The 24,110-nt window shown below is 57.6% G+C and overlaps 1 protein-coding gene across 2 annotated transcripts in view; it reads right to left on the bottom strand.

The window, feature by feature from the left end:
* Nucleotides 1–689: 689 nt before the first annotated feature.
* OLFM1 (olfactomedin 1) overlaps nt 690–24,110 on the bottom strand; it is a 35,878-nt gene continuing 12,457 nt past the window's right edge. Inside the window, exons 1-6 of one of the 2 annotated variants that reach the window (XM_035015481.1) lie at nt 23,864–24,068; nt 21,747–21,896; nt 17,376–17,531; nt 15,206–15,425; nt 7,711–7,817; nt 690–2,391 (exon numbers count right to left, since the gene is read on the bottom strand). In XM_035015481.1, coding sequence (XP_034871372.1) covers nt 1,717–2,391; nt 7,711–7,817; nt 15,206–15,425; nt 17,376–17,531; nt 21,747–21,896; nt 23,864–24,013 — 1,458 coding nt within the window. In that variant the 5' untranslated portion in view covers nt 24,014–24,068 and the 3' untranslated portion in view covers nt 690–1,716. Of the gene's footprint in view, nt 2,392–7,710; nt 7,818–15,205; nt 15,426–17,375; nt 17,532–21,746; nt 21,897–23,863; nt 24,069–24,110 lie in introns of those variants that run through there. The other variant, XM_035015482.1, reaches the window with a different exon arrangement.

The raw sequence follows: 24,110 nt of genomic DNA on the forward strand, positions 1-24,110 counted from the left end.
ACGTGGGAGAGCCGTCTTGCTCACGGGGGATGGCCAGCTAACGAGGCTCTAATTAAGGCCCAGCCCTCCCCCTGCCCGCCCCTCCTCTCCTGATGTCACTGTTCGGGGTATCCCTGAGCTCCCCGGCAGAAGGACGCTGAGGGGCCAGCAGTAACCAGAAAACAGGAAAGGATTGGGAGAGGGGGCTCCTCATCGAAGGGCACAGCCTGTGAGTTGGTCCCGGCCCCATGGATGAGCGAGGTTCTCTGTGTCCAAGGCCTGGGGACCCGCATCCCAGAGAGGGCCGGCCGCTGACCTCTCAGACCCACCACAGCCCCACTGAGCCAGCCGGCCAAGGAGGGCCTGGTTTACCTCCGCTGACCCGTCAGCATCTTCTCCATGGGTGCGCCTGCCACATCTCCGGTGGGTGTCTTTCCCAGACCCCGTCCAGAGGTGCCCTTGGAGGAGACCTCCACGGCAGAGTGAGGTGGGGTTCCGGGGATGCGGCCTCGGGTTCGTGTCCACCCCAGGGGGTGTGGAGTCCCAGGCTGGTCCTCTGACTTCTGGGGCATGGGGGTTGGGGACCCGGTGGAGAACGTGTCCCGGATGTGGCCTCTTGGGAGAGCCCTACCCGGACTCTGGGACACATCCACAGGGCTCTGCAAGGCCCCATCATCTTGAAAACCTCAGAAATGACAAGTGAAGCGAAGACATCTCCTAATATCTTTATTGTTCCTTCGGTAACTGGACGGTACAAAGTTCCCCTCATTTTGACTTCGAACTGTACTCCCCACACCCGGTTGTCCTCGGGATCATCGCTTTCCCAGCGGAAACAGAGTTTCCCTAGATAAACCCTTCCCATCCGCGGTTACACTATTTAGGTAATTTAACAAGAAGAGAGCAATTTCTTTATTATCAACATGAACTTGATTACCTCTTTCTAAGGGTGAACACTGAATTTTTTTTTTTTCTTTTTAGAAACAAAAACCATCCACTTATTAAATCCAAACTACAGCACGGCATTTACAACATTCATTGCATCAACTGAACACACAGAGCTACCACCTCAAGGAAACGACAGACAGACGCGGCACGACAGATCTACGGGGGACGCGAGCTCGAACAGGTGGGTGCTGCCGCCGTCCACGCCACACGTGTGGCCGCCGGCGGCAGGCACTGCACATGGGCCCGTGGGGACGCGGAGCCTCGGCGCGGCTCAGCTATGACATGACACGCGGTCGAGAGACAGCAGGTGTGATGGATGAGTTACACTCGCCGTCGCGGCCCCTGCGGACGCCGAGCGCGGCCGGCCCGCGGGCCCTCGATGGGATACAGCAGGCCCGCCCACGGGAGCTGAGCACGATCTAGGGGAAATGTCCATGCGACCTAACAGTGGTTGTTCTCGGGCGAGAACTGGCCAACAGTCGTTGCCTTACTTCTGTAGGTTATTTGACCAGAAAGGGGGCCGGGCGGGGGGCGGGGGAGGGGACCAGGGATCCCTGGACTGCAGTTCCAGCTGCAAAGACGGGGGTGGGGGGGTATCTTCCCAAGTGTGTCGCCCTGTCGCTCGAACCAGAAGCGCACGGAGGTGACGCCGCCACGCGGTGCCAGAGCCCACGCTGCAGCTGCTGTTCTGAAATTAGTATTATTAGTATCGTTTGGTAATTTTGGCAGCTCTTCCGCAGGAATGTCCGCATGGGGGAGGCCTTGGCCCCCGGGCTTTCCAGGCAGAGACCACTACAACTCATCGGACCGGATGACGTGGAAGAGGGTGACGTTGTAGAGGATCTGGTGGCCGTTGTTCCAAGCGTACAGAGCGCGGTCCTTGGGGTTGTAGTCCAGCATGGAGATGTGCGAGTACTTGTTCTGGAAGGGGATGTCAATGTACTCGTAGGTTGAGGCGTTGGTCTGGTAGGCGTAGTGGACCTTGGTGCCCCCCGAGTAGCCGTTGGTGACGTAGAGAGTCCCGCAGATGATGAAGGCCTCGCCGGCGCTGCGCTTGGGGTAGCTGGTGTTCCAGGTCTGCAGCACCTGCAGGGACACGGGGTCCAGCTTGCTGATCACGATGTTGCCGGCATTCTGGTTGGTGGCGTAGACAGCCCACAGCCCGTTCTCGTCCACCATGAGGTCGATGTCCGAGTGGCCGCCCCAGGCATAGTGGTACATGTTGTTGTAACCGGCGTAGTCCAGGCTGCGCGTCTTGAGGATCGTCTCCGTCTTCAGGTCGAACCGGATGACGATGTGGCTTTGGAACTTGTTGAAGTAGATGGAGCCGTTGTAGACCACCTGCCCTGTGCCGGACCAGGGGTGCGGGAGGCGGTGGGACGTGAAATTGTCCGTGGTCATGAAGTCAGTCATGGACTTGTACTCGCGGACAAAGCGGTTGTTGTGATAGCCGTCCATGTACCACACCTGCGAAGGGGGAGAGAGAGCGCGCACCCGTTAGCGGCTCTGGGGGACACGGGCGGGGCTTCCCCCCCCGGGGCTTCGCCACTCAGACTCAGAGTCTAATCGACTCTGCAGTGGCCTGGCGCCTCAAGAAGGAGCCGAAAGAACCAGGGGAGGATAACGAAGACCAGGCAACATCATGTCCTTCCCCCAAACCGCCAGGGTACTCGTCAAAGGGGACAGGACTGTCCCGCCAGGAAAGAAGGGTCCAGTGAGGACAAAGGATGGGGAGGCACACTCTGGGAAGGGGGTCTGGGGCTGTAGCCACCCCTGCAGGTCAGGGACGTGGGCAGCAACAGAACCGCCCCTGGTCCCCTCTGCTTGGGCTGCGTCCAGGCTGGGGGTTCACTGCGCTCTCCCTGGCCGGTACACAGCAGGTGCTCCCACTTATTTGGGGAAGGAAGGAACTCCATCAGCATACGAACCCCCAAGCCAGCAAGACGGCGCTGGACGAGGAGAACGCTCACAGCCCCAGGCAGCTCCTGTGGCGTGGGGACCCAGAGCCAAGGGCACCAGGACAGCGGCCCGGACTGGGGCGTCCCGTCTGCCAGGCAGAAAGGCATTAATAGGACATTTGGGGCACTACACGTGGAATCACGGTCGCCCCCAACCCCTGCGCTACTTCTCCAAGAAGAACGAGGGCTTCATGAAGGGCCCCAAGGGTCACAAGCCACCAAGATAACGAACCCAGCGGTGGCCCACGTTTGGGGTTACAGAGGAAGAGATTTCCGATTATTGCTTAAATGCCAGTTGACTTGAAAACTGTCTAGACTTTGTACAAAATGCTTTAGTCATTTTCAACCAATATGGGAGCAAATTAGAAAGCAATGCAGTTACTCAGAGGAAAATCTGCCGGGCTAACGCCATCCCCAGTGCATCTGTCTGGCAATAAGACAGCTGCTTTATCCATCAGGGTTCTGCTGGCTGCGGGAGAGATTAAGGATGCGGGGCTTTCAGACACAGCATTACACATGCGTTAAAAATTAAAAAAAAAATCCTAACCTTGTTCCTGAGGCACCTATTTGGATGCTTAGAGGCAGATGCGCTTTTTGTTTTTAATGAGATTTTTTTTTTTTTAAGTTGGGTCTCTTTTGAGGCTTTTATTACCCTTAGCCCCCCGCAGAGCAACCCACAGTGATGCGGGTCTCGGATTGGAACGGGCAAGTGCTGGGCTGCCAGGGGTCCTGGGGGCCATGATCACGCTGCCAAGGACTGGCCCTCCTGCCTGCACTTGGCTCTCTCCTGAGATGGGGAGCTCACTGCTTCTTCCAAGACCCGGCTCAACCACATCCCCCCCTTGGAACCCTCTCCTGACCCATGCCTACAGGGGCTGCCTCTCTCCCGCTCAGCACGGAGAGCATTCCTGAATGTGCATAAACATATCCTCCCCCACCAGTGGGCCTGTGACACTGGGGAACCCCAGGGTCCGGTGCCTCCCTCCTGTGGGCAGAGATGGGTGAAATGGTCACCAAATTGCTCAGGATTTGTAAACTGCCTCTTCTTCCCGGAAAGTAGCAAATCAGACGCAGGGCACAACGCTTTTGGAAAATGCAATTTAGGCTGGGAGGGAAAGCTGGCACAAGGCACTAAATGTTTAACGACCAGCTCTTGGCCCGGCGGCTGTAAGACATCATTGAAAAGCCCCTCTATGCAAAGAAGGCACAGTATCGAGCCCCAAAGGGCCCTGAGATAAGGCGCCCCTTCCCTCCCAGTGGGCACCCCCTCTGGGCTTACCGGGATCTCCGGATCGGAATGCCTCTCCCTCCCCTCCTGTCCAAGTCCCAAGGCTCACACAGAATCCCATCACCCCAAAGAGGACCCCCTCGATTCTCTGGCCTGGCCCAGAACCCCATATCTGAACGCCTAGAGCCTGGAACCTGGTTGCCCTCTGAGCCCCGGGCACACTCACTTCCCAGAACAATCGCGTCGGACTCCAGGGACAGAGCCCGGCATGCATGTTGGTGAAAGCTTCAGGTGATTCCAATGTGCAGGCAAGGCTGGACCCTCTGGCTTGGAGCCCATGCCCCCTTGTGCTCGGTTATGCTATTGGCCCTGGGCCTGGTGCCGCCTGACTGAGCCTTCCAGAACTGCGATCCAGACCATCGCTCCTCTGTAAACCTGACTCCTCGGTTCCAGGCTCTTCCCTGCAGCATCCGGCTGCCTCTGCACCTGCCAGGCCAAGTCCCTGGCTCTCAGACACCTCTGTGCCCCCCACCTGCCGCTCCCACCGCAATGCCCCTCTCTCCACTGATCACGCTCACTTCCTGGAGGGCATTCCCTACACCCCCTCTACCCCCAGGCAGGGAGGTCTCAATTTTGTAGTGGGGTGACTGGTGGCCCCCCAAAAGATATGTCCACATCCAGGAACCTGTAAATGTGACCTTATTTGGAAAAGAGAGCTTTGCAGATGTCATTAAGGATCTCGAGATGGATTAGGGTGGGCCCTAAATCCAGTGAGTGGCGTCTTAAGAAGAGGAGAGTCGTAGACATGAGGGGCTGATGCTAGCTGGCCTGGGACGTCTACAGCCGAAGCCAGCCAACAGGAGGGAAGGTGTCGTGGACCCCAGCCAGAGTCAGGGAGGACGGTCTCCTGGGAGGTGGGCACAGCCTGGCATCAGGGGTGAGAGCTTCCACAGCCCCAGCACCATCAGAAGCACGTGGACCGGTCACCACTGGGAGAAGGCAGCTTCTGGACACAGTGGAAGAGCACGTGAGTCCAGCGTAGAGCCTGGCCCACAGCTGGTGCTTAACAAACGAGTCGCGGAAGGAAGGGTGCCAAGGCATCCCGAGCTGACCTTGTTCCAGCAGCTCAGCGCAAAGGCGTCGGGAAGCCGTGAGCTCTACTTGCTCCTCTGCAGCCCCAGACGGGCCCCCCACCCGGCACCCCCTGTGCAGCGTTCCCTGCCCCCGGCCTCTGGCCACGCGCCTCTGACCACACCCCGTGGCAGCCTGCCCCGAAGCCGACACGGATTCTTGTTTCCCTTCGGAACGAGGCCCTGGTTTCCTGCGTGTGTGACCAAACTGGGAGGGGAGAATGAAAACGGTCAAAACAAAACAGCTCTCCTCCAGATCAGTGGCAGGGCCCCGGGGCGCATCCCTCAGCGGGCTGGGAGCTGGAGGTGGCCATGCTGAGCGCACTGCTCGGAATGGCCCGAACCACACGGGCGTGGGGCAGAGCTGCCCAGTGTCCCTGCCCGCGAGCTCGCCCCCCCCTCCCCTTGCCAGCATTCCCCCCTCCCCAACCTAAGCCTCCTCCCACTGCCCCCTCTCCGCACGCTCTGTCCATCCCCGGGGCCTCCTTTTCTGGAGACTGATCCAGTCACAAAGCAGAAAACAGGCGTCCAGTTATCAAGAGCATCCACCACCCCTCGACAGCTTTGCAAACCGACACCCTCCCCGTTCGGGGCAAACAGCCGGGCTTCCAGGAGCCCCGATACTTGGGATCTGAGAAGGGGATCTCTTGAGCATCGCTCTTTACAACAAAGGAAGGCGATACCACAGCGGGGGCCAGAGGCACATGAGCAATGTCGGGTGCGGGCGCAAGCCCCCAGACCCAGGTGTATGGGGCACGCGTGGTGGGCAGGCAGACTGCCCGCAGGAGAGGGGGACGGGGCAACTCGGGGCACCTGCTGTAGACACTTAGTGAAACCACTGACCGTGCGCACGAGACGGGACCGGGGTTTTCTCATCGAACAGCTGGGGTAGGCGGAGACCTCCACACTGGCAGGTCGCCGGAGGGTCGCTGGACACCCAACCAGGACAGGAACGCAGAGCGCGCCACCGAGGGCCAGGGACGGGGTCTCGGCGTTACCACCAGCATCTCTCGTGCGAACGGATCACCGGATCACCGCGCACACAGAGGGCTCAGCTGTGCCTGAGCCGAACCCTGCGGTCTCACCGTCACCAAACCCAGAACAGAGCTGGGGCTCGCCACGGGCAATGTGGACCAGAAGACCAGTCGGGATTGCAATTAGCCCCTTAGACTGTCAGAGAACTTGCAAGCACCAGCTAACTGTCCCGACTCAGAAAATAAACAGAAACCACCCCCCAAACACCTGTCCGCACTCCCATCCCGGGTTTGCAGTCCCGGGCCCCGGGCCAGGCCCTCCAGAATCCTTTGCAGCCGAGGCTGGAGTGAGCTGCTCTGGGGAGAGGCTGGGAGGGTGGATAGACAGATGGTGGCCGCCACGGGGCCTGTGGTCACTGCCCCCCACCCACCTTCCCCAGGAGAAAGTGTGGGGCCGCCTCACTTCCGAAATACAAGAGATGCTGCTTCCTGCTGCCGGGCAAGTGTGGCAGTGGGGGATGGGGCGCTGCAGGGACCAGAAATCTCCAGGGAGAGGAAGCGACCTTCCCCTTTCCTGTTAAGAGTCCTCCAGACAAGGCCCAGAAGCCCCTCTCTCAATCCTGCCCCAAGGAAGAGCGGAGATTTTTTAAAAAAGTGATCAGTTTCTAAACGTCCTGCCAGCCCCTGAAAGCCAGGGGGTGGGTAGGAGTCGCCCCAGACTTCTGACTTGTTCACGCTCCGGGGCGTAGCCAGCAAGCAGGCGCATCGCCAGAGGACACGTGCCCAGACGTGTCCCTCCTCCCCTGACAGCCCCAGGAGGGTCTTCCTCTGGTGGAGGCTCTCAGCGCCCCCGAACAGCCCTGTCCAGGTGTCCCAGCGCTCAGCCGGCGGCCTTCACCCCCACACCCCCAAAGGGGCTCACAAGACACAACCCAGGCCCTGCTTTTCTCTCCTTTTCTGAGTTTTTCCCCAGGGGGGAAATGTCTGGGGAAAAAAGAACAGGGCCTCTTCCCTAAATCAAAAAGGAACATGCATTTCCATCAGCGTTGAAAAGAATACCAAATGAAATACAAATGAGATGCCATTAAAATAAGGAAGGCCTCACAGGATGCTCCTCCTGGAGCAGGGATGGGGCTGGGAGTGTCCGGGAGCTCCCCTCCACCGCCCTCCAGCCAGGGAGGCAGAGTGGAGCCTGGGAGGGTTTTGCAGGGGTCCACCTGCTCTGACAGTCGCCACCATCCTTCCCACATTGGGCCCCATCCCGGCAGTCTGTGACTCCATGTTAGCACAGGGACGTTGGCCAGGACCTGAGACCCTCCCCAAAGCTGCCGGGAGAACAAACCCCAGGGTCGCCCAGCTGTGCTCCAGCCACAACTGCTGGGGTGGTTTTGGCATAGGTGGGCACGCGGGCATTGGAGTGAGGGCCAGACATTCGGGGGATGGCCCCAGGGGGGCCCACGGCACCTCAGGCCCAGGCCCGGTGGAGGGGCACTTACCCTGTTATCACCTTCTGGGGCCAGAGGGTCTGTCATCCAGGACCCGAACCTTGAGCCAGAGGTCTTGACGGTCACGGGGTCACTGATGCCCGTCAGCTTGCCACAGGCTGAAAGACAATGCGTAGTGCGGAAGAGTGAATCCCTTGGCCCGACCCCGACCACCCACTGCAGGAGGATGTGGGTCCCCTCTGCCCCTCTTGGTCGGGGTGTCTGCCTAACAGCTGCTCTTGCCCCTCTTCTTCCTGGTGATACCCCCAGCCCCAAAGTCCCGAGAAGCTCCCCTGGTCCCGCAAACAGAGCCCCTGAGGCCAGGGTGGACGGGGAGAGGGAAGAGCGACACCCCCCCCCCACTCTCTGTCCTGTTAGGCTCCCTGCAAGACTCTGTGCACCACCTGGGTCCCGAGGCACCTCTCTGGGAAGAGCCCACTGCTCCGCGCCCCTGGGCCAGTTAGAACCGGACTAGGGGAAAGGCCCGCTCCTTCCCTGGAGAGCCTGTGAGCGTCTCCCGCAGGGGCAGGGGGAGAAGGTCCCTTCTGCCTGGGGGGAACCCTGTGGCTGGAGAGCGGGGGCTCTGGAAGCACTGATGGAGCAGGGACGGGGCCTCAGATGTGGCCTCGGTGCCGCCCGTCTCACAGATGGAGGCCTGCAGGAAGAGAGGGACTCAGAGCCACGCCAGCACTCTGCACAGGGGAGCCTGGGACTCAGCGCTCTCTGCAGCCCAGCGCCCTTCCCAGCGCCCTTCCCACAGCCCCGGGGGCCTGCCAGGCTGCACCTGCAGGCCCAGCAAAGATTCCACAGCCACTTAGGTCTTCCAGAATAAATGAATCCCAGCCAGCCTGGAGGGCAAGGTGTTCCTGAGCCCTAGGAGTGGGATCAGCAGGTGGACACAGTGCAGTCAGCAAGGTCCCAAGAAGATCCGGGTGCTTTCAGAAGATTGTCAGTGACTTAACCCGGGGACACAGTTTAGCCGGGATAATCCCGCAGAGTGGAGGGCGGGCCAGGCCTCAGAAGCTGGTCTCTCTCTAAGAAAAAGTGGGGTGAGTATCTGCATTAGCATCATCACGCTGGGCTGCAAAGATAGACCCCTGACACCCCAGCCCAGTGCCTGGCATCCCGTTTCTTTGTCCTGGCGGGAGCGCGGAGGCCGCGGGGAGGGATATTGGCCGCCTGCAGGCAGGAATGGTGGGGGGAGGGGCTGGCTCTGCACCCAAACCCCCATCAGTGGCGCTGCCCTGCTCATGACCAGTCGCTGCCTTGGGTCCACACCTATTTCTACCAGCCTATCCCTTCCCCTCTCCAGACGGATTTCCTGTCTGTTCCACTTTCAGGAGCAATGGTGTGCTCTCCCACGTAAATACTGTCCCCTCACAGCCCGCGGCTTCCTGGCAGGAGTCACTGCTCATGGGGCTGGTGGCAGGTCTGCAGGTGGTCTAGGTCCCTGCTGAGAATCACAGCAAGTTTGCTGGGCCCCGTGCATAAGCCCCCCATCTGTGGGAGGACAAGGGGGACTGGAGGAAGGTCCCAGGTTTGCCAGTGTCTACAGGGACTGGAAGAAAAAGGGAGTGCTCAAGGCTGGTGTCCCCCTGCACTCTCTTGGCTCCTATGATCTGGGGGCCCCAGGGGCTGCCCCCAGGAGACAGCAGCTTCTCTGAACTGAGTGGGAATTGGGAGATGTTGACAAGGGCCACCTCCAGCCACCAACAGTGTCCCCACCGCTGAGCCAGGGGACAGTGGTCCTGCCGGCAGCCCGGAAGGAGGAGCCATCGCCCCCAAGGGTGTCAAGGCTTAGGGAGCCCGGGGGTGCGTGGGTTTTCCATCCAACAGCACACCGTGGGATCAGGCACTGCACAGCGTGATGCTGACTCAGCCGAGGTTCTGGCCAAGACTGTGTGGCCACAGCCCCCCGTGCTGGAGACCTCCCTGAAGGAGACCAGATGTCTGTCCTCCATATCACACCCAGCAGGTAAAGATGCTGGGCCAGGGCCCCAGCTCGGCGCAGGTGCCTGGCCCTTCCCACCTCCACGCCTTTGCTCTGGCTGATCCTCCACCTGGCACGTCCTCCGCCCGCCCTCCCACCTGTCCTCTACGGCTTGGCCCAAACCCAAGCCTCTTCCCAAGACCTTGCCTTCGGAACCCCACCCACCCTGTCCTCACCGACTCATGCCAGTGACCACACATGTCCTGCGGCCTCGGACACACATGTCAGCGTCCAGGTCTCGCTGCCCCAGGCTACAAGCTTGTTGTCCTCTCTTCCTGTTTCCCCAAGGCTCTGCCCATGGAATTGTCCGTGAATGAGTGAGTGAATCATCTCTCAGGTACTCAGAGGTAAAATGATTCATCTCTCAGAAAACCCTCACGATGTCCTTTGCCACCGGCCCCAGCAGAGGGGACGGGAGGTGAAGCAGGGTCCCCCTCCTCCGAGTGTGGCACAGACAGTTGGCCTTTTCCATAAGCCCAGAGGGCAGCCACGGGGGCCGAAGCAAGGGGAGCTTCTAGAAGGGTGCCTGACGTGGATGCAGTGCTCAGTGGAGGCAGAAGCACGACCATGATTGTGGATTCAGATTGAGGATGTGGAGAAAAGTCGGGATCGGGGCTGCCTCGGACCACCCCACTGCGTCCTGCCCACTGGGGGCCTTCAGGCCTAGAGCAGAGCAGGGGAGCCGGCCATTGCGGGAAACAGGCTGCAGGTCAGGTCTGATCTGGAGGGGGATGCTCTGCAGCAGAGCCTGCCCTCCCCAGGCTGAGGTCTGCACCCCCCTCACCCAGGTGCTCCCCAGCTCCGAGGGCGGAGCACCAGCCTCCCCAGCCCCTTGAAGGGAGCCTTGAAATCATGGATCAGAGCGTGCAGAGAAGGGTCCGGCTGGCCTGGGTGCCCTGCTCTTCCAAATACTGGCTGCAGCCTCAGGTCTCCAGGGCCTACTGGGCTGGAGGCTGCCCCCCCTGCTTGAGTCAGGGAGTTATTTTTGGTTCTCTGTCCAGACTGGTTCTGCCAAGACCTCAGGAGCTGACAGGATCTAAAAAAGCCCCATGGCAGAGCCTCATGGAGGAGTCTTGGCACATTCAGTTCAGGAAAGTGTCCTCTCTGTCACGAGGGCTCAGGATGTGCGTAAGGAGGGGAGGAGGCTGGGAAAGCGCCCCTGCGCAGGTGCAGCTCAAAGGAGGTGGAGCTCCAGGGCCAGAGCACCCAGCTGGGAGGGCCTGGCCACCCTCACCCTCTTCCAGAGCCCAGGACCAGAGCCCAGGACGGGTGTCAGGAGGGAGGACACCGTGCAAAGCCGGGAGCCTGGACAAAGCAGTGCCCTGCAGATGAAATCATTTGCCTCTTGCTATTCCTAGAAGGAATCCACTTCTGAACAACAGCTGGGACAGTCTCCACAGGGAGCCCTGAGCAGGCCCAGGGTGACATGCCCACCAAGGAACCAGGCCAGAGACCAGAGTGAGGGCCCGAGAGCCCCATAGCAGGCAGGCTGGGCCCTCAGCTTTTGGTCTCCCTTGGTCCCAGCTTTTATCCCTCATGGACTGGGAACCGTTTGCAAAGCTGGGAGCTTGGGCAGGCACATGTCCTCGTAGCTGGAAGAACCTGAGGACAAAGTAGAGCCAGAGACTGGGAGTGGCACCGGGGGGGGGGTGTGTGTGACTCATCTCCCCTCCGCATGGGCAGGGCAGGGCAGGCGCCCGGAGACCTCTCACCAGGCACGATCCTGAGCACCTCCTGGGAGGACTCCAGAAAGGGAAGCCTGCCCTGCCAGGATCCCACTCAGGTCAACACACGAGCAGCACTTTAGCTGTGGGTTGGTTTCTTTCCCGTGGGGTCTCCTGCAGGCAGAGGCATCTCAATCCTCCACTGAATGCAAAACCCGCTCGGGCTATTTTCGGCATCCCCCTTGCCAGCAGCAACTCCCTCCCCCTGCCCCTTCAGGTCCCTGGGAGCAGGTCAGGGCCAATCCCTCTGCCTTCCTGAACCTGCTGTATCTCAAGGGCTAGAGAACAGGAAGGGGGCTTCAGACTTGCCTCCCCCAGGAGAGAGAGCCCAGGATATGGTGCCAAGGCAAAGCACCATGCCCTGACATCCCAAACTGGCAAAGAAGTCTACACCCTGACCATTAGCAATGTGGACCCCGGGCTGGTGGGGCCGCTGACGCTGAAGCCCACGGGCTTCATTCACGTGTGTTCTCAGTGGAACAAGAAGACCCCCAGAGATTCCGATGCCTGGCTCTGGGTGTCTGGGCACTTCCTTCCCACTGGGGGAAGGCTTAAAACTCAGCTAATCCCCCCTCGCCCCCATTTTACAGACAGGAAAATTGAGGCCTGAAGCTAACAGGATGCTCAGGACACGTTGATGTATGAAGAGCATTCTGTATTGGATCCCGAGTCTCTGGCTCAGTTGCTTTAGCTGCTGGGTCATCTGACTGTGTAGGCTCCCTGGGGGTGACTGTGAAGTCTCTGGCCCCAGCCTGGGGGACAGGGTCGCTGGGCAGCTCTGGCACTCCCCTGTCTAGGAACAAGGGGAGCTCAGGGGAGCGGTCAGAAGCCACCTCTCTTGCAGAGGATGCCCAGAGATGCGGAGCCCCACCTCCAGTTTTAGAAACGGAGTTTCAGAGTCATTCTAGCTGGGCCTCTGGGAAAAACATACAATCCCATTGAGAGAGCAGTCTTTACAAATAGAAACAGAAAACAAATGGAACCTTGTTTTTCTCTGCGTACGTTTTGGGGTCAGGAATTACTAGCCACGTCAACTTAAAGAGAAGGTGGCCATAAGGAGCGACCTGATTGAGGGCACGTTGTCGGGGGCAGGGGGGTGGGGCTGCAGTGTCTATACCGGGAAGGTAACGGGGACCAACAGTGAGACTTCAGACCAAGGAGCCAAGGCGCTGAGGGGGCAGGGTTGGGGGGTACTGAGAGGCCAAGTCCTGCAGGAGCCCCAGCCTCCGGCATAGCTGTCAGGGAATGGGGGGCCCCCACAGGCAGGAGGCAGGCTCCTCTGCTCTATGCTCCCGGAACCTGCGAGCAGGCAAAGAGGCTGCTAAGATGGTACCCATTTGCAAGCCTGAAATAAAAACCATATCAAGCAGCCACAGGATAGGAATGTGGTCCTTAAGTTATTGAGCTTGAATGGAAACCTAAGGAGAGGGAGGGGCCATGTTCAATCTGTCATCTGCCTATTTATCTACCCCCACACTTACCCACCTACCTGTCTGTTCATCTACCTACCAACTGTATCTGTCTGCCTGCCTACCTATCACTTCCTACTTGCCTGCCGACTGGCCGGCCCTGCGGCCCCCCACTCTGCCAGGCATAGTGTGAGCCATGATATGAGGTGTCCCTGGACTCTCACGGTGATCCCAGGGCGTGGGGACTTCTACACCTTCACCGTACAGATAAACAGGTGGCTGGCCCTCAAGACAGTCAGCGCCTGGGGAGAGTCACACAGCCGCAGGGTGATACCTAACTACAGCCAGCCGCAGACCGAGGGCTATCACCCTTTGGTGTTCATGTGACTCACCCGGCCATTGGTTAAATGCAGATCCCTGGGCCCCCTACAGACTCCGATTCAGTGGGTCTATCTACAAGTCAAGGTGTTTCTGAAGAAAGAAACCCAGAGGCAAGACCACACGGCTGCACCCCGATGGGAGAGCACATGGCCCCTGGGAGTCATCCTCTCTCTTTACTCCCAGATCAACCACCTCAGCGGCCCAAGGGTAACTGTGTGGAAGCCCCAAGATCCTAAGCCGCAAGGAAAATTGATGCAGCTTCTAAAAATAGGCCCGGTGCTGATGGGAAGGCTGCTCGTCCCAAGAGGGGCAGTGTCCCCCTGGGAGAGGCCTGTGCCTTCTCAGCGTTTGTAACTTTCCACTCTGAATTTCCACTTTGCTCCTTGACCCCCTACAGGGCAAGCGTGGAGGCCCCATCTCAGATTCTCCCTGGTATACACAGTCTGTATCCCGGGGTGGGTAGGGGGGAATAAAATAACCAAAAGCCCCCTCACCCCTTCATTCTTCAGAGGCTGAGACCCTTGGGTGGAGGGTCTGGACAGAGAGAGGCGGTCAGCATGTGGTCTAATGCTGGGTAGAAACCCCAACTTGTGCCCAACGGAAATAATTATATAACCCGTAGTCATAAATACGGTCCCATAAACGTGAACATTCTAAATATCACACCGACCCCTGGAATGTCAGAACTGGAAGCGGTGTGGAGACTGCCCAGCCCTGACCCCTCCTGGGGCCGTCCCGGGTCCCCCAGGCCCTGACACACCAGGACAGGGGCGCCATGAAGCGCATCACTGGAAAAACGCAGTAGACAATCCCTCATGGGACTCAGCAGAAGTGCCCACATTAAACCAGATTAAACTCCCAACGCCTCTCACCGTCCTCCCCAGGCTTGGGGGGACTTTCGAGTGTTTGCCTTTGCTGGGAGGCCTAGAGCAGCGTTCGAGATAATCTGGACGTTTGGACCTGCTCAAACGGGGGCTGGCTGACTACTTCCTTGCCTTTCGGATGTTCTCTCCCTTTTGCCTCACGGCACCAGGGATTTTTAAAAGTATTTGCTACTTTGGGATGTTGTAAGTTTATGAGAAGGCATTTGGGGTATATGTGGGGGGTGTGGGGAGGGAATCAAGTTAAAATAACAGATAAAACCTAAGGGAAACTTCTTCATAAACCAAAATTACACTAAAAATTACCCTGAAGTACACTAAGGATACAGTATGAACATGAACAACCTTGGTGTCAAAAGCCAGTAGGTGAGAAGGGCCAGCTACTCTTCACACGAAAACCAAAGAATGAACTGGAAATTGGAAACGTGGCAGGAGAGTGGGCTCAGACGCCAGCAAGTCACGATTTGTGAGAGCACCCAATAGGGAAGTTGATAAGGCGAGCGGGAATTCAAGCACAAGCCAGAATCTAGAGGGGTCCCCCCATGGCGGGGGACCCCCAGATCTGGTGCCTCCCCAGAAAGCAACAATGGGGTTGAGGAGCCTGTGGGCTCAGAGGCTCCCTCCATCCGGGCTGTTAGGACGGACTGACGCCTTTTCTCGCTGTGAATGGCAAGTCCTCTATGGTGGTGTGACCGAATTTTCTTTCCTCTTTTATTCAAACCACGCATGATTCGCTATCTCGGGAGTTTCGTCAGCCCTTGTTCCCAACCTGGAGAGAATATGAGATGTATGTTTCCAGCCCTATTAAACTCGTGTCCTAAACACACCCATTCCACACACAGACACACCCACTCACACATACTCTGCAGATGGTATGTGGCATCGAGTCCCTTTTCCGGATGTGCGACTTCACGGGGTCTGCGAGCCGGCCTTTGCACAGTGCCCTAGGGCGAGTGCCCTCTCTGTATGCTCCCCAGCGGGAGCCCTACCCAGAAGCCCTAATCCAGCCGCGGCCTCCCTGAAGCCAGGCGGGCGCTGTCCATTTCAGCACCACTCCCTAAGCCTGTAGGAGAGCGGAGGTGGGCCGTGCAGTGCCACGCCCCCGCAGGGTTCTGGTCCTACCTAGTTTTTGCATGCATGCACGGAGCCTTTCTTCAAGATTGGACACTCTGCTCTGAAGTTCATCGTAGTCATAGGCGCCAATTTCCTCTTGCAGCTCGTTAAGCACTGACGTCAGATTCTGGACCTCCTCCTTAAATTGCAATACCAATTTGGCATCGGCCTTGTACTCTTCCAACACAGGGATCAAAGGCCTAAGTTCATCCATTTTCGCTTTTATCGCCTGCAAGGTTAAAATAAGCTGGGTTCAGTGCTCTGCGTGCAAAAACTTGCAACACCCTGCCTTGGCCTGGCTTCTCCCCGGGTGAGGGAGCATGTGCACACCCCTGTTTCATTTATAGGTTTATGTATTCTGGCCCAAAAGAGTTAGGAGAGCATATTAAACAGTCTTCAGAACACCAACATATTTGGGAAAGGTCTTTATTGTCAGTTTAGAATGCAACATCTTAAGGTTACATGCTTTTAATCACACACACAGTTTCTTTTTTTTTTTTCTTTTTCAAAAAACGCATTGACAAGGGTTCAAACTATCCATGGAATGCATCTACAGTCGCATGCAAAAGAGGATCCTGGTTGTGTTCAAGGTTCCTTAGTGATATGGTGCTAAGTATTGGAAAATAATAGTAAAAATGCATGGTGCAAAAGCTCTCTGACCCTCTGTCATGGTTACATGGGAGTGGACTGCTTCTTCAGTCACTGCAGCACTGAAAAAACGCTTTTAAGTTAGCCCTGCAAGCAAGAAAACGAAATACTGTTGAAGAGCTACCTCACTAGCCTGCCTTAAACAGACAGCCATTAATAGACAAATATTTTCATGGTCACTTAAAAAAAAAATCACACTCCATTGCTAGATTTAGTCTAAACCAACTGCTTGAACAGTTATAGAGATTCCCTCACAATCCCTGGTGAAATTCTCAATGCAATTAAAGCATGGTCAGAGGCAAGGGGTTGCTCTTCCTCCCCAGGGGCCATATTGCTCCAAATTTTGGACCTGGGAGAGATGCCCGTGTGGACAGTGCTTGCAAAGATGAGCTAGCTCGTGGCGGCTAAAGAGACCCCCGTCTTCCGAGGAATCGGACTCTAGCATGGCACAAGGGAATGCTGGCCTTTCAGGGAGAGACACAAACTCTTTTTGGTCAGGCGGGTCAAAAATCTCTCTCTCTGAGATAATTCACGATGACGTTGTCAGAAGCAAGGACAGCATAGTCACCTGCCTCCAACGTGAGCAACTGGCTCATTGCTCCTCGATAGGATCAGGCCTGCTATTATTTTATTTATAATATAGATTTATTACTTCGTTAGCCTGCCATTTGGTCTGTATAATGTATCGGTTTTAAAAGTGGATTACTTCTTGCTTCACGCAGGGAGCACATCAAAGGAAAACATTAGCATAAAAAGGACAGGAAGACAGAGCATCAGCAATTTCTAGTCAAGCAGGGCTGTGTAATTTGACCTGTTCATTTGTATCTGAGCTAGATTGCTAATTAACATGCACGTGTACCTTAATTAAGGTGCATATAATTTTTCAATTTAATCATTTTGAAGCTGAGTAAACTAGAGGTGTATATATATGTATATATACATATTTCTATATATGTATATATAATTTTAGGTCAAACTCTGGCTTTAAAGTCCAGAGTGACCCAGAGAGAAAAAGAAAAAAAGAAAAAAACACTTACCAGGAAGTGAGAAAGATGTTGGTGTCTCTCTCTTTCCTCCCTGCAAATCTACAGTGTGCCCTGTCATAGCTAAATTAGGTCAGATGTGAAAAATTGCCCCGAGTGATCCCTGCTCAGAAATGGCTCTAATCAATTAAGCTAATCCTTGGCTAATGGGATTTACCTATAGCAGCTGCAGAATGACAAGGACCAATCATGTCCCTTCCCAGCTAATCTGTGACCTGGCTTCAGAAGCCAGGTCCTGGGACCCTGGCCTGGGAAGCTAATGGGGGCTGAAAACCGCCGCTCTGTCCACCCCTTGACCCTGTTTTTCGCCTAGCGAGGGCGAGGGCAGGGTGCCTCTCCATTTCCAAGGACGGTGGCAGCCGTTTGCAAGGCCAAGGGCAATTTCTGCTGGGCTCCTCCCCAGCCCCGAGTTTCTAGTTCTGGAGGGGAAGGGGAAAGCACAAAGGGAAACCAAACCCAGTCTCACTAGGAGGAAGGAGCACGCATACCTTGAACTGCCTGGCCAGGTGTTGCTTATGGCTTTCCTCCACCTGCTTGAACTTGGACTCCAGTCCCTTCATCTGGTTCTCCATTTTTTCCACATACTGCAAGTCCCTCTGAGTCCGCCTGTCCAGGACCTCTATGGATTGAGACATGTTTTGCACCTGTCAAAAAGGCAACAGGTTCAAGAAAGGAGCTGCAGCAGGTGCCCGCCCATCTTATTTGCCTCCTAATACACGACAGTGACCTTTTCCACACAGCCAACACACTGGGAACCAGAGGCGGCCCATGCATTATTTACTAGTTAATCACCAGCAGCGGGGAGTGTTATGACCAAGAACTCCCCAAACAGAGCAAATTGGTTTGGTAAACATTTCCTCTGCCATGTTCCAGAATGCTTTCTCTTACAGCCAGGGATGCAAATCAGGGGTTCAGGAACCTCGGGTCCTCCCCAGCTCACAGCTCCAGGCATAGAAGGCTTTGGGTAACTTTTTTTTTTTCTTCTTTATTTTGTCAGAGGGGAGGGGACTGTGACTCTGCAGGATGAAACCGGTTAGGCAGGCATAAATACCAACAAGGATGAATAGTGCTTTTGGGCTTCCCCCACCCCAGGTGGAGACTCTGTCTCCTGTCTTAGCAGGCATCCTGCTGCAAAGGTTGAAGGCAGGAGCATGGAGTCAAGCTACAAGGAAACTGCTCTCCCTGACTCTGCATCAACCCTTGTCCCCATCTCACGCACCATCCATCACACCTCCCGGTATCATAGGTAGATGACTGTTCTGTAAACACACACGTTCAGTGCACAGAGTCAGGAATCAATCACCCAGCAAATGAAGAGTTGCTGTTCTACATCTTTGCAGGCAGATCTGAATTGAGTCTAGCCTCAAGATGGAACTTTAATATTCAACAGGATTCCAGAGAGCTTAAAAGGAAAACCATTTCAGTGCAGCCACCTGCCAGGGCATTTTATTTCTGGGAAACTGGCTGGTGCATCTGTGCACGTGCATTTGGGGCGGTGGGGAGGCGGATGGAGCTCAGGATGTGCAGCAGTGTTTGGGCCACTTCTCAGAATCTAATCCAATCACCAGGGAGGAAGATACCTTCACGACCACCGCAAATCCTCACATCTGATTTCCTGCTGCCTTTGAAAACCCTCTCCCTTTCTCGGAACAGAATCATTTGGGCATGACACATAGCCTGACTCGGTCAGTGAGAACATGACAGTGCGGTTTCTACCACTTACGGTACATCTTCCACCCCCACAAATAAAATAAAGTAAGAGCACAACCGAAAGGCTTCCCAGTAGGAGAAAACTGGTATTACTCATTGCAGCATTTTAAAATGCCTGGAATTTTATGGCTAGTTATTTAAAAGTAACACACCAATCCAGTTTAAAAATTCAGGTTTGTAAAATACACAATGTGGGTGACTCTGATACTCTCTGATCCTTTCTATAGGGAACTGGAAAACATTTGCTCTATTACCTTCTCTCTCCCTGCCCCCCTCACCTGATCCTGTCACACTGAATAACCACAGGACTTCCTTTGAGAAGAGCTGTGAGTTTTCGTTTCCTTCATATTTTAAAGCCCAACCCAAACACCACCTCCTCCAGGGAGGCTTCCAGGATGCACCAAAGCCAGAAGCGGCTGCATACTACTTGGAAACGGCATCACCTCCCTGGCCCAATGCCTGACCGGCAGTAACCACACATACACATCTGTCTCAACCACCTGGCTGGACAGGCAACTCGGGGTGGGAGGGGCCTGGGGCTTATTCACTCCTACAACCACAGCACAAGGTCCCCTCCCCCCCCCCGCACCTAATGCATGGAGGGCCTCCTGCAGCCACAGTGCTGGGAGGAGGACCACAAATGGCCGCTCCAGTCAAGATCCCTCTCCCCTCCGGAGACGTAGGGTTCCTGCCGTGTTGGCAAAACCCACAAGAGCCGGGGCTTCCGTGGGCTGAGCAGAAGCTGCTGGGTCTGCACTCGCTCCAGACTCAGACCTCCAACGGGGGCCACACGCACCGCGACGGGCTTCTCATTTGCCAGACAAGGAATGCTTTTCACGAATTTTAAATAAGATTAAATTTAAGATCGAGAAAACAAATTTTAAAGATGCCAAGCTACTCCATTGCCTTAAAACAAAATGCGGACTCTCCTACTGTCTGTCCCACCTGGAGCGAGGACCCCCACTCTGGCCGGTCATAAAGCAAACGAATGGGCCGAGGTGGGTGTTCTCCCTCGAGAAGACCCCGGTCTACGCTCCCGTCCCTGGGCCATCCATCCTCTTTCCTGCAGGATGTGTCCCTGAGAAGCCAACTGACGAGCTCAAGGTCACACAGCTATCAAAGACAGAGTCCTCCCCAGGCTGAGCCCGTCCTGTCACTTACTCCATTCAATCTTTATAAAACCCTGGGAGGTGAACACTATTTCGAGTCCCATGTTATGCATAAAGAGACCAAGGCTCAGAGAAGTTAAGCCGCTTGTCTACCATCCCACAGCGGGCAGCCACGATCCAAAGCCTGGCCTGACTCCAAAGCCCCTACTTCCAAAGTCAGGGCTGGTGGCTTTTTCAAAGAGAACAGAGCCCACGGCCCCCACAGGCCTTTTCCACTCAGCGGGTTTCCAGCGGCCCTCAGCCCTGGCCGCAGGTCGGCACTGGGGCATCTGTCGGGTACTGGCCTCCAGGCCCTCCCAGGGACCCCAGGCTAACAACAGTCGGACCCCTGGGTGTGCAGCCCACGACTGCACCTCTGGACGCCCCTCGGGTGGAGCTCCATGTGCAGCTAGGCTGGAGAAGCACAGAGCTCCGCGCCTCGTGCTCAGTTGGGACCCCAGCCCCGCCGAGGGAACACACCACCAGAGCCTCGCACCTCGGTGCCCCCTCCCCACAGGCAGGAGCAGCCCTGCCCCCGCCACACAGTCTGAACGCAGGAAGCCACGGGCCCTCTTTCACAACAAAAGGCTGCTGCCCTCTGAAAACACAGTGCCCACTGGGGTATAAGATAGGGCTTTAAACCTTTCAGCCCTGACACCCTGGAGTATGGAGGCAGAAAGAAGGGCCCCAAGGCCTGCGCTCCCAGGGGCTCCGAGAGCTTTCTCGAATCCAGAGGGCACCCCCCCAAGAGCTCCAGGGCCTGAAGCCTGCCCCCCAGCCCCCGCCTGCCCCCCCCCAGGTCCCAGAGGCCCCTCCCAGCTCCACCTCCTTCCTCTACAATTCTGAATAATTAAAGGCCCAATTAGGCTACGGTCTAGTTTGGTGTTAATGAACGTTTGTGGCATGTGCTAAATGTGTTTACTTTAATTCTTTCTAAATGAAGTACTGGGTGGGCTAGAGACGCAGAACAAAGACCACACTGTCACTTACAGTGGACCAGGCACCACGGCCAGGCTGCGCCCATGGCCTCCAGGCCCTTCTCCCCCCACACACCCAACCCCGGGACTGCGCAGAGCTGGGCGCAGCCGGGAATCGCTGACCCACGCCTTCCCTCCACACTTTGGGAAACTGAGGCCAAGACAAGGACCGGATTTGCCTGCAGTTGTATGAGGGGTTGTGGTTGAGCTGGGCTCAAAACTGAACAGTTCTGACCGAGCACCATGGTGCTGTCCTCTCTCCAAACGCACGGCCACGACCTTCCCCAGCAAGGAGCACAGCCCTGGGGGTTGGGGAATGGCTTCCTCAGGGCTCAGGCCGCACCCCACCCCACACCCCTCAACCGTGGCAAACTTATGGCTTACCGGTGTGTGTGTGTGTGTACGTGGGGTATATGTGGTGCACGTGTATCCGGTGTGTGGGGGGGGGTTGTGGAGGAGGTTTGTGCATGGTGTGTGCATGGGCGTGCGGTGTCCGTGTGCGTAGGTGGGTGGTGAAACGGGGTGAAAAATCTCGCCAAGTCGACGTGATTCTCGTGTAGGTTCTTTGAAATGACGGTGTAAAGCACGTGTTTGCACCACATGGCGCTGCTGGGCTGCCGAGGGGCAGACTCGGGGCACCTGCACCACACGGCCAGCGATTGGCAGATCCAGTTGTTCGCGGGCCCCGGAAAGAGCCCACCGGCCGAGACCCAAGGGGCCCCCAGGGCGCTTTCCCGGGGGGCTGCATCACTAGGAGAGATGGGGAGATGGTGGCACGGGGGAGCAGCCCATGCCCCCCGCGGCTCCCCAGGGCAGCGACCAGCAGGGGCTACTCGTCTCCTCCTGCGCCATCCGTGGGGGGCCTCCATCCACCCAGTCATCCCTTCACAACTACTCTGAGCACGGACACGCCGAGAAAGAGGGAGGTCTTGCTGCCAGGACAGACCGCGCAGGCTAGCCCAGCCCTGGAGCTGGTGTGGGCACAGACACGTGCATACACGGACACACACGCGCACAGACTCACCTTCTCCAGGAGCTGCCTTAGCTGTTTCGTGCGGGCATCCCGTGAACACATGGTCTGCTGGGGGGCGACCACTGTGCAGATACACCTGCCCTCGCTGTCCTGGGCAGAGCTGTACACCTGCCAGCTCTCTTCAGGGTTGGTGGGCAACACCTGGGGGGGCAGGTGGGGTGAGGGAGCGAGAGGGAGAGAAGTGAGACCATAAGGAAGTGCATCGGGCACGACAACCAGGGAGGGCTGTCCAAGTCCGACCCCCTGGCAGAGAAGGGCAAAAGCGGTCTGAAGACACGTTCTGACCACGGGGATGGACGGGAGCCCCTGAGAACAAAGGGGTGGAATCCCATCGAGGCCCCCGGGGCTAGAAGGAAGTCAAACAGGCACAACTCTAAATTTTGTTCAAATTCAGGGGATTTTTCAGTTCCAGGGATGTGTGGTGTTCTGGCATCTGACTGAATCGATAGGCCAGGTAGCAGGGAGGGGGAGAGGCCGCAAGCCGGCGAGGAGACAGGCCGGAACGCGAGTGCCTGGTTGACTCACAGCAGCACGTAATTCAGAAACAAGATCTCCTCCCCATAAGGCTGGCGCAGCCTTGCAAAGCCGTCCCTGACGCTTGGAGATGGACACCCGTGGTAAGAGCCGGGATCCGGCAGCCCGCTAGCCCAGAGCCGCAAGGACCCCGAGCCCCAGCTGCCGTCCCGCAGGAAGCCTGGCAGGGACTGCCCGAGGAGATACCAGCCTTCCAACTCTGCGAGGGCTGCTACCCACGAGTCATTTGGTGGCTGTAGCCAAGTTTCTGGTGCCATGTGGGGCCAGGTCACACCCAACCTCGGTCCTGGGGTATGCCCAAGGAGCACCGAGAAACCAGGGCTGTGCCCGGCTGCTGTCACCTTGCAGCCCAGCTCAGGTGCTGAGCACTCGGTACACGGGGAGGACACTACTGTCCAAAAACACTCCCCGAGCACAGACCCTCCCCCGCAGCCTGCCCTGTCGCCTCAGGTCACCTCCCTGCTATTTTTAGCATGGGGGTGGGGAGGAGAATCTATAGTAGCTATACATCCGTTTCATTCATTGCCAGCCCCAGAAGCTGAGGACCCAAACGCAGGAGCGCAGTCATTACGAAAGCATCGCTGGGTGCCATCCTTGAAACACCCGGTGGGGTGAACATGACGAGGGTCTTAGGTTGGGGTCACGTGGAGACCTCCTCCCAGAGCACTGTGCCCTGGGCAGCCAAAACCAGGCGGGAGAGGAGCCTCCTGCCCGCCACCCCCCACCCCAGAGGGAGCCAGCCTGGGGCCCTTCCTCACATCCTCCTCCGCTCAGGGGTGCTTCCCGCTTAGCCGGGCTCAGCTTAGCCTGGCTCACGCAGCTCCAGCCACCATCTGAGTCAGCCCTGCCCACAGGCGCCCTGGCCACTCGCCCCCTCCCCCAAGGCCTGACAAGGGAAGAAAAAGACACCTGGGAAGCAGGACGGAGGGGTGATAGGACCGAGAGGGGGCCAGCTCCACAGCAGGTGCCTCCCAGGGCCCCGCCCCGGCCACTGCACCTTCGGGCTCCGGGACCCTGAGGGACCTGGCGCGGGGATGAACAGGGAAAGGAGCCTCAGGGACTCGGAGCCACCAGCTCGCTCGCCTGCCTGCTGGTCCACTCTGGCAGTCCAGTCCGGTCCGGCTCTCACAAAGTAGGGCGGGCTCAGTTCGAGCGCTGGCTGGACCAGCCCCGACAGGGTGGAGCAGCGGCATCCCCACCCCTTACCTGCTGAGTGACCTTGGACAAGTCCCCAAGTCCCCTGCCTCAGTTTCCTGACCTTGTCAGTGAGGAACTTCCTATTAGTTGAAGGGGACTCCAAGCCTCAGAGTCCCTGAGGCCCCCTGCCCCCCGAGGAAGCCCAGCAAAAGAAGGAGGTGGCGCCCCTGGGGGACCAGGGCGGGCCACTGGCGGGGGGGGGGGGGGGGCAGGGCGGGGCAGCACGGGGACAGGGTCACCCCACTGGGGGAGCCGCCGCGGACCCTTGCCGGTGCCCTTGGCCCTGCGCCCTGCGCCCTGCTCGGCGCCGCCCAGCCCGGGTCGTGGTCCGAGGGGAGCAGGCGGGGAGGGCGCGCGGGGCGGCGGCGGGGACTTACGCCGGTGCTGCGGTCGAGCGTCCCGCCGCTGGCCGCAGAGAGCTTGGTGGTGTTGAGGCCCACCAGCGAGGGCAGCGTCTGGGACATCCAGTTGGTGATCATGGCCATGGTGCTCAGCACAACCCCGATCTTGAGCAGCGGCACCGACATCGCGCCTCGAGTCGCCTCCCTGCGCCCGCGCGCGCCGGCGCCGGCTCCGCGCCCCGGGGCAGCCTTCAGGCGGCCGGCGCCGCGGCGGGCAGGGGCG

This window comes from Mirounga leonina, unplaced genomic scaffold (genome assembly GCF_011800145.1).
Source record: "Mirounga leonina isolate KUSES-001 unplaced genomic scaffold, KU_Mleo_1.0 Mir_170, whole genome shotgun sequence".
Classification (NCBI taxonomy): Eukaryota; Metazoa; Chordata; class Mammalia; order Carnivora; family Phocidae; genus Mirounga; species Mirounga leonina.